Raw genomic sequence first — 14,776 nt, 5'->3', positions numbered from 1 at the left:
GGGCTGCCTGCGGGGGGCTAAAGAGACCCCCGGACGCGTCCCGTCCCGTTTCCGCGCACGCTGGTGTTTCTCGACAGCGGCCTCGGCGCGCTGGCCACGAGTGCCGCCCATCTCCGGTCACTTTCCTGGACGTCCCGAGTCCCCACAGGAGCGGGCGTCCGGCGCGGCGGGACACGGGGGCTCGGCCCGCGCCCACTTACTTGTCTGGGCCGCGGGGTGCTCCCGGCTCCTCTGGAAGGGGTACCTGAACAGCAGCTTATTGCCCCTGCTCCCCGAGCTCACGAGGATCACGCTGAGGGGGCTGGTGTCGTCCCCCATCCCGCCGCGGGGCCGGGGCGGGGGGCTCTGAGGGGACCGGAGGGGGACGCGCCCGGGCCGGGGGGGCTCTCAGGGGGACAGGCGGGGGATTGAGAGGACCTGAGGGGGACGCGCCCGCCCGGCGGGGGGCTCTGAAGACAGGCCGGGGGCGAGGGGGGGGGGCCGGAAGAGGACAAGCCGGGGGGGGGGGGCTGAGGAGGACAAGCCCGGGGGCAGGGGTTGAGGGGACCTGACGAGGACGCGCCCAAGGCCGCAGAAATGCTCGGCGCCGGGAGCCAAGCCGACGGACCCAGCGCGACAGTCACCAAGCCCACGCGCCACCTAGGCTCGCGAGACTTTCGCGACAGGGCCAGACAAAAGCACGGAAGACGACGGCGCGCGGGCCAGGGGCGTCTGCGCAGGCGCAGAAAACCGTGTGCGCAGGCGCAGGGTCGTCTCCGGGACGCTACGCGCAAGCGCACGCACACGGTTGGGGACGCCCCTTTGTAGCGTGGGGAGAAGGGAAGCGCCCACCAGCGTGAATGGGCAAGTGCGTGCGGATCAGTTCTTGGGTTCGCCGCAGTTGTCTGTAAATGTTTTCCTCATTGTGAAAGTAACACTTGCTTTGGGCTGAAACTTCGAACTTAGCAATGTAAAGTACTAAAATAAAAAAGTGAAAAAATAACTTTACGGGATCATAGACCCAAATGTAAGAACTAACACGATAAAACTCTCAGATGAAAACGTGAGGGTAAATCTTCGGGAACTTGGGCTAGGCAATGGTTTCTTAGATAAGACACCAAATGCACAAGCCACTAAAGGAAATATTAACTAGACTTCATCAAATTAAAAACTTTTGTGCTTCAAAGGACACCACCAAGAAAGTAAAAAGAGCACCCACAGAGTGGGAGAAAATATTTGCAAATCATATATCTGATGAGGGAATTGTATCTAGAATATACTTTTTTAAAACTCTTACAACTCAACAATTGAAAAATGGGCAAAGGATGTGAATAGGTATTTCTGCAAAGAATATAGACAAATGGCCAATAAGCACACGAAAAGATGCTCAACATCATTACTCATTAGGAAAACGCAAATCAAAACCAAAAAGAGATACCACCTCACACTCACTAGGATGGCTAGACTCAAAAAGACAAAATAACAAGTGTTGGGGAGAAAGTGGAGAAACCAGAATCTGTGCACACTCCTGGTGAGAATGTAAAATGGTGCAGCTGTTGTGGGAAACAGGCTGGCATTTCCTCAAATGGTTACAGTGTTCCCACGTGACCCAACTATTCTATTCCTAAGTATATACCCAAGAGAAATTAAGATATAAGGCCACACAAAAACTTATGTGTTCATAGCAACAGTATTCATAACAGCCAAAAAGTGCAAGCAACCCAAATGTCCATCAACTGATGAGTGGGTGAATAAAATATGGTATAATCCATGCAATGGAATAGATTTCAGTCATAAAAATGAATGAAGTACTGATACAGGAATGAACCTTGAAAACATACATACTGTATGATTCTATTTATATAAATGTCCAGAATAGACAAATCCTAAAGACAGAAAGTAGATTTGCTTGTCCAGGCTTGGGTAGTTGGAGGTTGTGACTGCTAATGGGTACGGGGTTTCTTTTTGGGTGATGAAAATGTTCTAAAATTGATTGTGGTGATGGTTGCACAACTCTGTGAATATACGAAAACCCACTGAATTGCACACTTTAAATGGGTGAATTTTATGGTAAAGGAATTATATCTCAACACAGCTGTTTTCCGAAAGTCAAAAAAATCACCCCACCCATCCCATTCCAGTCTTCCCCAGGAGGTGACCGTTGTTAACAGTCCATTGTGGCTGTTTCTAAATCTTTCTCAAGCACATCAAATGGGTGAGAATGTAATCACTTGACTGAAGGATACGCGTTTTCATTGCTGAAGTAACCTCTTGCACTGAGGCTGACACAAACGTGTATTTTGCAGGACAGATGCGCAGGTTGAACCCACCAGGGTGAAGGGTACCTGCATGTGAAATGTCTCAGACATTTCAACAAACGCACTGCCCTGCATGGGGCTGCATAGCATTGATTTTATTTTTTTCCAGAATTTCCAAACAGGACAATGGTGTCTTGTTCTACGTTGCATTTCTTTGATTATCACTGAGGTAGAGGACTGTGTCCCTTGATGATTTGCCAGTGTCTGGGAATTGCCTCCTTGTTTCCTTGTGGGCTGTCCTTCCTTGATGGTTTGGATCTGTTCTTTCTTTGTGAGGAAGAGTCGCTCTCTGTTACAGATTCTGCAAGCCTTTTTCCCAGTCTCGTATGTTTTGACTTTATGTATAATCAAAAGCTTTCTGAGTTCTCCCACAGTTCCCAGGAGTGTCCCTGGAATGGAAATAAGGGTACAGGACCAGGAGGTGAGGCTGAGAGAGCTGGGCAGATGGGGAAGGGGGAGCCCAGTGTCTGAGGGGATGGCCAACTGTGGTAATGGGGGCTTCCTCACAGGAGCCCTGGGAATCTGCAGGTGCACAGTCATGAGGACCAGGACTCTGGCTCAGGCCTCTTTACTCTGACTTCCCTGGCCATGCTGCTGCCCCATTGGACAGTCTCATGGCCCAAGAACCTGGAAGAGGAGGTCTGCTGTCCAGGGGCTCTGAGGTGGCTGTCTCTGGGCTGGGGAAAGGCCCAGACTCAGAGGAACCCACAATTCCCCACTAACCCCCTCAGGGTTACCCCCACTTCCTGCTAACAACCTTCACAAGAGCACTCATTGTCTATTTTTCTGGCTGTAGAGTTAATATCTTCTCATTGTAACGAGTACTGGAATCCATGAAAGGTGAAGGGAGATCACCAGGATCCTGGCTGACAGGGGTCCTGGAAATGTCCCTTCCCAGGCTGCCTTCGCAGGGCTTGGGTGCAGGGCTGTCCAGGGCTGGGCTGGAGAGAGCAGAGGTCACAATCCCACACCACCCTCACCAGCAGCACCTCAGTGTCCACTTTTGTCTGCCCCATTGGGCTGTTACAGACATCAGAGCTCCTTGTCACTCTCTGGCCAGGCCAGCCTGTGCCAGTAGCCAGAGGACCGGAGGGAAGGCTGGCCTGCTTTGGGCCTCAGGTTCTCCACCAGGAACAGGATTGGGCATAGATGGTCTCCAAGTGCAGTCCTGGCTCGAAGCGCTCACACCATCTTGTGAATAATGATGTGCCCATGACCACCCTCTGCTCACTGCAGTCTGTCTCCTCAAACTGCCCCCTGCTACCACCCCACACCTCTAAGTCCTCATTTTACATTTAAATAACTCTCTTTTGTAACAGACGTTTTTAAAGGTAAGTGGATTCTTGGAAACTCGGGACTCTTCCTCCCAGCCTGGGTCCCCCCTGGGCAAGGCCAGGGGACCGCTTGGATGGCCAGGCCTTATCAGTCCTGCCACTTGGTCTGGGCCCGATAGAGCCACCGTGGTCTGTCTGAGGGCTGGGCGGGGCTCACAGACCCTGTCTTGGACCCACCTCGACACCTCCACCTTCTCGGCTGCAGTGTTCCTGCCCAGGAAGAAGCAGTCACCCACAAGAGTAACTACAACAATCTTGAATTCATGCTGCCGTGTCCTGAGGTCCTACGGTAACAGATTATCCCCCCATTCTACTCCCCACCTGAGAGGTTAAAACAATGAAAATGGGGCTCACAAGGTTAATTCACCTGTCCAGGATCACCCAAGGGCTGCTGTCAGGGAAGGGTCTGTGAACCCTGTCTCGGTCTTCCACCAAGTCCCTGGGGCCCCTCTGAGCCCAGCCCCAGCTACACAAGCTCAGAATGCGCCTGGAGCTTGGCGTTCAGCCCAGAAACCAGCAGGGCTCAGTGTCCTGGAGCAGCTCGGCTCCTCCTGTCACAGGGGGGAGCTGAGGCCCAGAGACAGAAGGGACTTGCCTGAGCCCCAAAGAGCCCACCCCAAACCTGTCTCTTCTCCCCCTCGGGGCTGGTTCCCTCCGCCACTGAAACTGTGAACATGCTTCATAACCTTCCCAGCTCCATTTCCTTAACTTTGTTTTTTGTTGTTGTTTTGTGGGTTTTTTTGTGAGGAAGATCAGCCCTGAGCTAACACCTATGCTAATCCTCCTCTTTTTGCTGAGGAAGACCTGCTCTGAGCTAACGTCTATTGCCAATCCTCCTCCTTTTTTTCTCCCAAAGCCCCAGTAGATAGTTGTATGTTATAGTTGCACATCCTTCTAGTTGCTGTATGTGGGACGCAGCCTCAGCATGGCCGGAGAAGCGGTGTGTCGGTCCGAGATCCGAACCGGGGCCGCCAGCAGTGGAGCGTGCGCACTTAACCGCTAAGCCACGGGCCCGGCCCTATTTGTCTTTTTGAGTCTAGCCATCCTAGTGAGTGTGATGTGGTATCTCTTTTTGTTGTTGTTGTTGTTGTTGTTGTTGTTGTTTTTACTTTAATGGTCATATTTTAATCGATAGGAGCTCTTTTTTTTTTTTTTTTTTTGTGAGGAAGATTCAGCCCTGAGCTAACATCCAAGTCAATCCTCCTCTTTTTGCTGAGGAAGACCAGCCCTGGGCTAACATCTGTGTCCATCTTCCTCCGCTTTATATGGGACGCCGCCACAGCATGGCCTGACAAGGGGATCGGTACGTGCCTGGGATCTGAACCTGGGCCACCAGCAGCGGAGCGCATGCATTTAACCGCTATGCCACGGGGCCGGCCCCTCTTTTTGGTTTTGATTTGCATTTCCCTAATGAGTAATGATCTTGAGCATCTTTTCATGTGCTTATTGGCCATTTGTATATCTTCTTTAGAGAAATGTCTATTACAGTCCTTTGGCCAGTTTTCAACTAGTTGTCTCTTTATTGTTAAGCTGTAAGATATTTTTTATATATTTTGGATATATGATTTGTAAATATTTTTCTCCCATTCTTGGGACACTATCTAATTTTAAGACTTTACATAAAGCTACAGTAATTGAGACAGTGTGGTTTTGATGAAGGACAGACACATAGATCAATGGAACAGAACAGAGAGTTCAGAAATAGACTTGCAAAAATACAGCCAATTCATTTTTTACAAATGAGTGTGAGAAGGCAATTCTCACAAAAGAGAGGAAGTACTTTGCTGTCTTTTCAACAAATGGTGTTGGAACAATTGGACACTCATAGGCAAAAAAAAAAAAAAAGAAATTGGACCTAAACTTCATGCCTTACACAAAAATTATCTCAAAATTGATCATAGATCTAAATGTAAAATATAAACTGTGAAACTTTTAGAAGAAACCATAGATGAAAATCTTTGTGACCTGGGGTTAGGCAAAGAGTTCTCAGGCATGACATTAAAAGCATGAATCATAAAAGAAAAACTTGATAAATTGAACTTCATCAAAATTAAAACTTTTGCTCTACAAATGATACAATTAAGAGGATGAAATGAAAAGCTACAAACCAGTAGAAAATATTTGAAAATCGCACATCTGACAAAGGATTGCAACCAGATTATATACAGAACTCTCAAAACTCCCTGGTAAGAAAACAACAACCCAACTTAAAAATGGGCAAAAGACCAAAACAGATATTTCAACAAAGAGGATATATGGATGGCAAATAAGATGTTCTACATCATTGGCCATCAGGGAAATGCAAAATTGAAGCCACAATGACGTATCACCATACATCTGTCAGAATGAATAAAACGTAAAAATGCTGGCAAGAATGCACAGCAACTAGAACTTTCCTTCATTGCTGATAGGAATGCAAAATGGTACCGCCACTGTGGAAAACAGCAGTTTCTTATAAAGTTAAACATACACTTAGCACATGAACCAACAGTCCTACTCCTGGGTATGGTGTCACCTGAGAAATGAAAACCTACGTTCACAGAGAGACCTGCACAAGAATGTTCCTGGCAGCTTATCTGTCATAGCCCCAAACACGAAAAAAAACAAATGTCTGAGTGGGTGAATGAATGCACATACCATGGAGAACTACCCAGCAGTAAGAGGCAGCCAACGATGGACACACGCAACAACGTGGAGTGGATGGATCTCATGGGTATGCTAAGTAAAAGAAGCCAGTCCTAAAGATGACAGGCTATGTGGGTCCATTTATATGATATCCTTGAAAAGGACAACGTTAGAGTGGTTGTCAGGGTTTCGGGGCAGAGGAGGGTTAGGCTGCAAAGGGGCAGCATGTGGGAGTTTTGGGGTGATGGAGCTGTTGTGTGTCCTGATTGTGCAGGGGGGGACACAAATCTATACACATGTCAAAATTCACAGAGCAAGTACACTTTAAAAAGCCAGTTTTATTGTATGTTAAAATAAAATTTAAAGGAATATTTGCCCCACTATATTAAAATGATGCTATGGTGAGCAATATTGCAATCTCTAGTAGCACATGATATTAGAAGTATTCTTTTATGGACCTGCCACCTCCTCCAGCTTTTCAGGTGACAGACCTGCAGTACATCTTTCCTCAGTGCCAGGTGTGCCAAACCACTGCTTTCTCGGAGGAAACCTGGGGAACACAGAGCCACAGGGGGAAGGGGACCGACATGTGGCCAGGCTGGGCAGGTTACAGGACCCCACTGAGGAGTGGTGCAGGCAGCTTGGTGCACATGCCAGCCGAGGAGGGTGTGTGTTGGGCCCTGCTCCTCTGGCTTCCCCCCTTTGTGTGATTCTGAAATGGACAAGGATGGTGCAGAGCTGGGCTGCAAATGCAAGCATGACCTCCTGGGCTGGCTGGGCCCCTATCTCTCCTGGACTCTGGTCAGGCTGTGGCCAACGCCCCCTCTAAGGCCCAGCAAGGGCGGCAGGAGTGATAGCCCCTCACCCCACCAGTCCCACCAGGCCCTGATTGCCCATCGTCCCTGAATCTGATAAGAGACCACCACCCTCACAGCCCCCTCCCCTCTCCTGACCAATGGCCACAGTCTGGCCCCCACCCTGGCTCTGTGTATATAAGGGGACCCTGGGGGCTGAGCACCACAGAGGCCAGTCCTGAGCACATCCCGCTCCAGTTCGGCCACCACCATGTCGCTGACCAAGGCTGAGAGGACCATCATCATGTCCATGTGGGGCAAGATCTCCATGCAGGCGGACGCCATTGGCACCGAGGCCCTGGAGAGGTGAGTGCCAAACGGGCTGGGACAGGGCTGGGTAGGTGACAGTGTGAGTTAGTGAGGAGGGGCCAGTGAGGAGGGGCAGTGAGGAGGGGCAGTGAGGAGGGCCAGTGAGGAGAGGCCAGTGAGGACAAGGGTCAGGCCTGAGTATGAGTGTGGTGAGGAAGGGTCGATGGCGGTGAGTGATCAGGAAGGGGAGGTGGAAGGGGAGGGAGATGAGGGTAGGACTGTGACTCTCACACCAGCCTGCACGCTAGTTTCCACCAACATCTCTCGAATGACTAAAAGATGGGGCAGTGAGGGTGAGACAGTGCACTGCCATACTGGAGCCTGGGGCAACAGGAAAAAACAGCGATATTGATCTTGTCTTTATTTAAAATTTTAATATTTTGTCTAATGTGAATGTTTTGCATTAATTTTTATGTTTTAAAATCCTGCGTTAAAATGTGCTTTATCCTGACGGCTGGGTTGACCGCCGTCCTTTAAGTTTTGCGCCCAGGGCGAGTGCCCTACCTGCCTCACCGGTCTGGCTCTCGCCCCCTGGCCCCGCGCCCAGGAGCTGTCCCCAGCTCACGACCTCCCCCCTCCCTCCCGCAGGCTCTTCGCCAGCTACCCCCAGACCAAGACCTACTTCCCGCACTTCGACCTGCACCCGGGCTCGGCGCAGCTGCGAGCACACGGCTCCAAGGTGGCGGCCGCCGTGGGCGACGCGGTGAAGAGCATCGACAACGTCGCGGGCGCGCTGGCCAAGCTGAGCGAGCTGCACGCCTACATTCTGCGCGTGGACCCGGTCAACTTCAAGGTGCGAGGGCCGGGGGTCCCGGCGGGGGTCCGGGTGGAGATGGGTGCGCCCGGGATGGGGGGCAGGGTCTGGGCCGAAGGCGCTGCCCCCACCCGGAGACACCCCACCGCTCCCCGCCCGCGCTCTGAGCCGCCCTCCCGCCCCCCAGCTCCTGTCCCACTGCCTGCTGGTCACGGTGGCCTCGCGCTTCCCCGCCGAATTCACGGCCGACGCCCACGCCGCCTGGGACAAGTTCCTGTCCATCGTGTCCAGCGTCCTGACCGAGAAGTACCGCTGAGCACAGCCTCCGGACCACGAGGGCGGCCTGCGACCCCTCCCGTGCCCCTGAACCCTCCCACAGTTCCTCCCGGGACTCCCCAATAAATGGATGAGGATGGAGAGAGTTGGGTCCAGAGTTCTCAGTATTGAGGGGAAGGAGGGGAAAAAGTGAGGGAAACAATGTGGGTTTCTCAGGAACGTGGTCGATCCTAGTGTCACCCCTGGCCTGGAGGTCACTCCAAGGGTGCTTTGGGGCGTCCTTGCGCCTGCGGACCCCACAGTCGCAGCCTGGAGGGAGCAGAGCAGCCCCAGGCCCGCCCACGCCATGTCCTTGGGTCAGACTTGCGTTTGCGCCTTTCTCCCGCTTCCCAAATCACCCTAAGATTGTCACTTCACTCAGCGTGTTGGGTGTGTGTCGGGACTCAGGGGACTTTTCCTCAAAGCCTGACGTCATAGCTCCCGCGCTGATGGGACCCCTGATGCGGTTCTCTCTCCTGGCCCCTCGGGGAAAAGGGGGTCCGCTGTCCCGCGCGCGTTCTCCCAATCCCTCCAGTGAGCTCTCTCCTGGCGAAGAGAGCAAGGGGGTAATTGGCCGCAAGGGGGTAATTACAGATCCCCCTAAAGTCTGCACAAAGGCACCCACGCACAGCAGCGTGAGTCAGGACCAGCAACCCAGGGACCCCTGAGGCCATGGCCTTCGCGTTGCTGGGGACCTGAGCTGGCGACGTTTCCCGGTGCGAGCCGAGAGTCCCCGCATTCCCTCCTGCAGACAAAGGCGGGCGGGACACGGGAGGGGGAGGCGGCAGGGGCTGCAGGAGCGGCCCCCAGAGCACGCCACGCCAGCGCCAAGCTCAGCGCCCAGGAGCGCGCCTACGTCGCGCAGGTCTGGGACCTAATAGCCGGCCAGGAGGCGCCCTTCGGGGCGGAGCTCCTGCTCTGGTGGGTAGAGGCAGAGTCTCCAGGATCGCAGGGAGGCGGAGAGAGGGTGTTCGGCCTGAGTCCAGGCGGGCGGGCCAGACAGAGATTTCTGGGGGTCTGGGCGGTGAAGGCGCTGGAAGGACCCCACACGGCCACCTTCCCCACTCACCGACCTTCTCCTGTAGGGTCTTCACCATGTATCCCAGCACCAAGATCTACTTCAAGCACCTGGGCGCCTGCCCCGACTAGGTGCAGCTACTGAGCCGCTGACGACGCCTGCTCGCCGCGGTGGGCGTGGCCGTGCAGCCCCTGGACAACCTGCACGCGGCCCTGAGCCCGCTCGCGGCCGTGCAGCACCTGGACAACCTGCGCGCGGCCCTGAGCCCGCTCGCCGACCTGCACGCGCACGTGCTACGCGTGGACCCCTCCAACCTCCCAGGGAGTCAGCCCCGGCGCAGCAGGGTTCACGCGCGCGGCCGAGGCATGTGGGGTGGAGTTCGGGGAATTGGCGGGAGCTGTCCCCATCTCACCCGCCCCTTCTCGGGTAGCTGCTGATCCAGTGTTTCCAGGTGGGGCTAGCCTCCCACCTGCAGGGCGCGTTCGCCGTGGAGATGCAGGCGGCGTGGGATAAGTTCCTGAGGGGCGCGGCGGTGGTGCTGACCGACAAGTACCGCTGAGTCCTGTGCCCCGCCGGCCTAGGTCTGTGCACGTCAATAAACAGGCCTCAAACTGCGGACTCTGCGCGTCCTTGGGTCTTTGCCCTGTGTGGTCTTTGGGGGACCGGCGGACTGACGTCGCTGTTGTTGGGCAGAGAAGCTCCGGGTTGCGCGGGGAGCCTCTCGGAATCTTAGAGCGCGACCCCGAACCTTTGCTGTCTGGCCGCACGCCCACTTGGGTGAGCAGTGCAGCATAGGTTGCGGAGAGACCAAAGAAACGACCCGGAGACGGCGAACGAGACGTATAGGTTTACAGGGAGGTCCAGCGGCGGCCGGCTGGACAGCAATGTGCACCCGCCACCGCGGGCCGGGAGGGCATTGCTTATATAAGCAGGGGACATAAAGGCTATGTGCTTGCCAAGGGGCTGTCCCTGGTAGGACCAGCATTCCCAGGAACAGTAGTCCACGTGGAGGGGCTCTGTGTCCCTTCAAGACGTGATGTTCTTTGAGTGAGTGAGGTAAGATCCAGGCTGGCCAGGCCCTGGATTGTTACAGATCCCAGCAGCTGGGCATCCTGCCCAGAAGGAGCCAGAAGGACACATGGTTGCAATGGGCTTGTGGGCCCTTGCTGAGCAAGCAAGGCCCAGGCCCTACTTTGCCGACAAGGGAGCAGGGGCCCTGGAGCCGGACCCTGGGAGCTCTGCAAACTGATGCGTACGGTTCCTGGGCTGACACTCCCAGGTCTGGGCAGGGTGTGGACACCCAAAGGCTTGACTAGAACAGTTGCCCTCCTGTGGTGGGGGGATGTGGGGGGTAGAGTGAGTGCTTGGATGGGGGGAGGGTATTTGGCTTCAGCTTGCCTCCGGCAGCCGCACAGTGCCCTACAGTTCACGAAGCACGTCTGCATTCACTCACTCATTCAATCACTCTCCCTCCATCCCTACCTCGCGCGGGAATCTGGGAGCGTAAATCTTCCCACGTTTTGCAGACAGACGCAGGCACCCAGGCCCAGGGGCCAAGTTCCTCGCCTGAGGTCAATCAGAATTTCGGCCCTGTGTTCCGTGGACCCCCATCTCTGTTCCTTTTCCGCTTCCCGCTCGCCCCAGCCTGCAGCAAATCTTGCCCTGGGCCAAGTTATCCCCTTCCTCTGAATCTCCTGGGGTGAGGGATGGGGGTAGGAAGGAACTCCTCGAAGGCCACAATCTGGCAGAGCAGGTTTCCAACCCGGTTCATATCCACAAGCTGTGTGATACTGGGCGTGTCCCCGTGCAATCTGAGCTTAACGAATCCTACCGAAAAACCTCCGGCCTCGCTGGGTCTTTGAAAAAATTTATGAGATGATAACGCAGGGTCGGTTCCCGGCAGGCCCATGGCCACCGAACCCCCACCCCGGCAGCAGCCGCTGCGTCTCAGTCTCTGCGGGTTCCCCGGCCCAGGCGCCCCGCCCCAGGGTCGATCTCTCCCGTCTGCGGCACCGCCGCAGGAATCTTAGCGCTCAACCTAGAACCTTTGCGGACAAGGGAACAGAAGACGGCAGAGGGACCCTGAGACCTCTCCAAACTCTGATGAGGACGGTTCCGGGACCGTCGGCGCCGAAGTCCGAAGGGCGATGCTGGAGACTAAGCCCTGTCGGTGGTTCGGCCGAACGCCGCGACCCCGCGGTGCGTGCCCGCCCGTTACCATGTGCTGCCCGGGAGCACCTGCCCACCACTGAGGGTAGGAGGGCTTGGAGGACTTCACCCCACGTTATCTCCTTCGCCCTCGTTGTCTACATGGACAGTTTACAGCTGTCGGTCCTGGGCAAAGTTTGGTGCCAAAGCGGCTTGTTTCACTTTGGAAAAGACTGTGCGTCCCTCCCGGACCCGCAACTAGATGTCTTGGAAGCTACCCGCGCCCCGGCCAAGCGCGAGTGCACAGTGTGTTTGCGTGGCTTGGGAACCTGTGGGCTCCCGGAACCACCGGAGCGGGAATAGAGGGGCGGTGGGGAGCTGGCTCCCGGACTGAGAGGGGCGGAGGGAGTCCTGCCCGCCCCCGCTGACTCCCGCAAGCGCTGTCCCGGCCTTCACCTCCCGGCTCCGCGCCAGCCAATGAGCGCGGCCCGGGCGGGCGTGCCCCGCGCGCCGCGAAGATAAAGCCCCGCGCTCTGCCCACCTCCCACACTTCTGGTCCCGACACAGACTCGGAACTACCACCATGGTGCTGTCTCCCACCGACAAGACCAACGTGAAGACCGCCTGGGGTCACGTTGGTGGCCACGCTGGCGAGTATGGCGCAGAGGCCCTAGAGAGGTGAGGACCCTTCTTTCCCCGGCCGGGACCCCAGGGCCCAACACCCGCCCCAGGAGCCTGCCAATAACACCCCCATGGGTTCCGACCTGGCTGGCGCAAAGACCCCCAAGATCTCAGGGTCAGACCGCGGAGTCGCGGGGAGAGCCTGGCCGGCGCCTCCTTCCGAATCCGAGGTTCAGGACCCTCCCCCGGACTCCCCCACCCCCCACCCCCACCCCCAGGCTCACCCTCCTTTCCCCGCAGGATGTTCCTGAGCTTCCCCACCACCAAGACCTACTTCCCCCACTTCGACCTGAGCCACGGCTCCGCCCAGGTCAAGGCCCACGGCAAGAAGGTGGGCGATGCGCTGACCCAGGCCGTGGGACACCTGGACGACCTGCCCGGCGCCTTGTCGGCTCTGAGCGACCTGCACGCCTACAAGCTGCGTGTGGACCCCGTCAACTTCAAGGTGAGCCCGCGGGCCGGGCCGGGCCGAGCGGGAGAGACCTGGGATGGAGGGCGCAGCGGGACCCCCTAGAGGGCAGAGAATCCCGTGGGTCCCAGAAGGTGGAGCTCGGGCGCCCCCGCCCCGACGCCCCTGATAGCTCCTCTCTCCGCAGCTCCTGAGCCACTGCCTGCTAGTGACCCTGGCCCTCCACAACCCCCAAGATTTCACCCCTGCCGTCCACGCCTCCCTGGACAAGTTCTTGAGCAATGTGAGCACCGTGCTGACCTCCAAATACCGTTAAGCTGGAGCCACGGCCATCCCTGCCCCCAGCCCGGGGCCCTTTGCGCTCAGGGCGGGCTCTTCCTGATCTTTGAATAAAGTCTGAGTGGGCTGCAGCCTGTGTGCGCCTGGTTCTCTGTGTCCGCGAACTGCCAGGGGTGGAGTGGTCTCCTTGCCTCGGACCAAGGACCTCCCAGCAGCGGGAAGGGGAGGGCGGAGGGAGTGCAGCTATGGCGGATGCTTCAGGGAATGCTCTGAACCGTGCTCCTGTCCTGGGTTCCTCTCTGGGTTGGGAAGTGGGGACTTGTTAGGTCGCCACCCTCTTTTGAAGTCTCGCTGACTGATGCCTGTTAAACATACAATCTAGATCAAAACAAACCACAAACAGGCTGCTCCTGTGCAAATGCAGGCGCCGGACAAGTCCTAGGAGATTCCACCTCCTTCCTATCAGAGGGAAGGTGGCTTGGAAGAGGCGTCGCAGCCCCGCGCACCCTTCCTGGGTCACAGGAACCCTCTGTGGTGGGTGGCCAGGACAGTCGGGGAGGAAGAGGGCAAGGCCAGCTGCAGCTGTCAGGGGCACTTGGGGAAGCGCTTAGCGGAGCACCCGCCTCCCTTTTTACTGCAGGTCACGACCACAGCAATAGCTCACAGCGTGCCCAGCCCTGCGTCCCCCAGCTAATTGTCTCCCCCATTCTCTAGCTGGAGGCTCCTGGGGTCTCCCAGCGGTTCTGCCCCAGGCTGTGAGCCGCTTTCAGAAAGGCCCCAGTCCCGGGTGCTGAAGCCCTGGACTCCATGCTGGAATTTCCCACACCCCATCCGGCTGTGCAGCCGCCTTAGAGACACCATCAGCGCCTCCAGCCCAGCCCAGATCTCCAGGGCAACACATAGCGCTAGATAAAAGTTTGGGGAGGGTGGCGAGCTCCCTGCACACCACTTTCCTTCTGGACATGGGCCTCCCTGAACAGCCGGAGATGCTTCCCCCTCTCTACCACGCACTCTTCCTCTGCCCCACAGCCCAACACATTTTTATTTAAACATAGAAAAACACTTAAGAAATAAACTAGGGGGCCACCCCATGGCTTAGCAGTTAGTGCTCGAGCTCTGCTACTGGCAGCCAGGGTTCGGATCCTGGGCGCACACCGACGCACCACTTGTCCGGCCATGCTGAGGGGGCGTCCCACATACAACAACTAGAAGGATGTGCAACTATGACATACAACTATCTAGTGGGGCTTTGGGGAGAAAAAGGGAAAAAAAGGAGGAGGATTGGCAATAGATATTAGCTTAGAGCTGGTCTTCCTCAGCCAAAAGAGGAGGATTGGCATGGATGTTAGCTCAGGGCTGATCTTCCTCACCAAAAAAAAAAAAAAGAAAGAAATAAACTAAAATCCACTCATTCTTTCACACATACACACCCTTTTTGTGTTATTCAAAGAAGGGAGAGAGACTCCCTATGCCCTGTCCCCACTCCTGCAGAAGAAGCCCAAGTTAACAGTGTGGGCCTGAGCCTGCTGGCTCCTATTCTGTGCTGGGGGGACACAGCTACAGCTACAACTACTCTTTTTGTGTGTGTGAAAAATATCATGATATTTGTCAAAAATACCATCATGAGGGGCCATCCCAGTGGCGTAGTGGTTAAGTTTGCACACTCTGCTTCAGCAGCCCAGGGCTTGCAGGTTCAGATCCCAGGCGTGGACCCACACACTGCTCTTCAGGCCACGCTGTGGCAGCGTCCCAC

General features: G+C 55.8%; 4 protein-coding genes across 5 annotated transcripts in view; 3 read left to right on the top strand and 1 right to left on the bottom strand.

Annotated features, from left to right (window-relative positions):
• NPRL3 (NPR3 like, GATOR1 complex subunit) overlaps positions 1 to 660 on the bottom strand; it is a 39,196-nt gene extending 38,536 nt beyond the window's left edge. For both annotated transcript variants that reach the window (XM_058570515.1, XM_058570513.1), the window contains exon 1: positions 201 to 660. In XM_058570515.1, the coding sequence (XP_058426498.1) occupies positions 201 to 318 (118 nt within the window). In that variant the 5' untranslated portion in view covers positions 319 to 660. The remainder of the gene's footprint in view (positions 1 to 200) is intronic.
• Positions 661 to 7,321: 6,661 nt separating this feature from the next.
• On the top strand, positions 7,322 to 8,584 carry LOC131422990 (hemoglobin subunit zeta). Its single transcript, XM_058570606.1, has 3 exons — positions 7,322 to 7,416; positions 8,008 to 8,212; positions 8,361 to 8,584. Exons 1-3 carry the CDS (start codon positions 7,322 to 7,324, stop codon positions 8,487 to 8,489), a joined length of 429 nt encoding a protein of 142 aa, XP_058426589.1. The 3' UTR covers positions 8,490 to 8,584.
• Positions 8,585 to 8,937: 353 nt separating this feature from the next.
• Positions 8,938 to 10,117, top strand: LOC131422053 (hemoglobin subunit mu-like). Its single transcript, XM_058568905.1, is given in 4 exon segments — positions 8,938 to 9,123; positions 9,240 to 9,409; positions 9,574 to 9,850; positions 9,937 to 10,117. Coding segments are annotated over 4 exon segments (762 nt in total). The 3' UTR covers positions 10,066 to 10,117.
• Positions 10,118 to 12,199: 2,082 nt separating this feature from the next.
• Positions 12,200 to 13,154, top strand: LOC131422989 (hemoglobin subunit alpha). The gene is made up of 3 exons (XM_058570604.1): positions 12,200 to 12,332; positions 12,576 to 12,780; positions 12,932 to 13,154. Exons 1-3 carry the CDS (start codon positions 12,238 to 12,240, stop codon positions 13,058 to 13,060), a joined length of 429 nt encoding a protein of 142 aa, XP_058426587.1. The 5' UTR covers positions 12,200 to 12,237; the 3' UTR covers positions 13,061 to 13,154.
• Positions 13,155 to 14,776: the final 1,622 nt, after the last annotated feature.

The sequence above is a fragment of the Diceros bicornis genome, chromosome 26 (assembly GCF_020826845.1).
Source record: "Diceros bicornis minor isolate mBicDic1 chromosome 26, mDicBic1.mat.cur, whole genome shotgun sequence".
Classification (NCBI taxonomy): Eukaryota; Metazoa; Chordata; class Mammalia; order Perissodactyla; family Rhinocerotidae; genus Diceros; species Diceros bicornis.
Note: the sequence above shows the minus strand (reverse complement) of the source record. Positions and strands in the feature narration are given on the sequence as shown.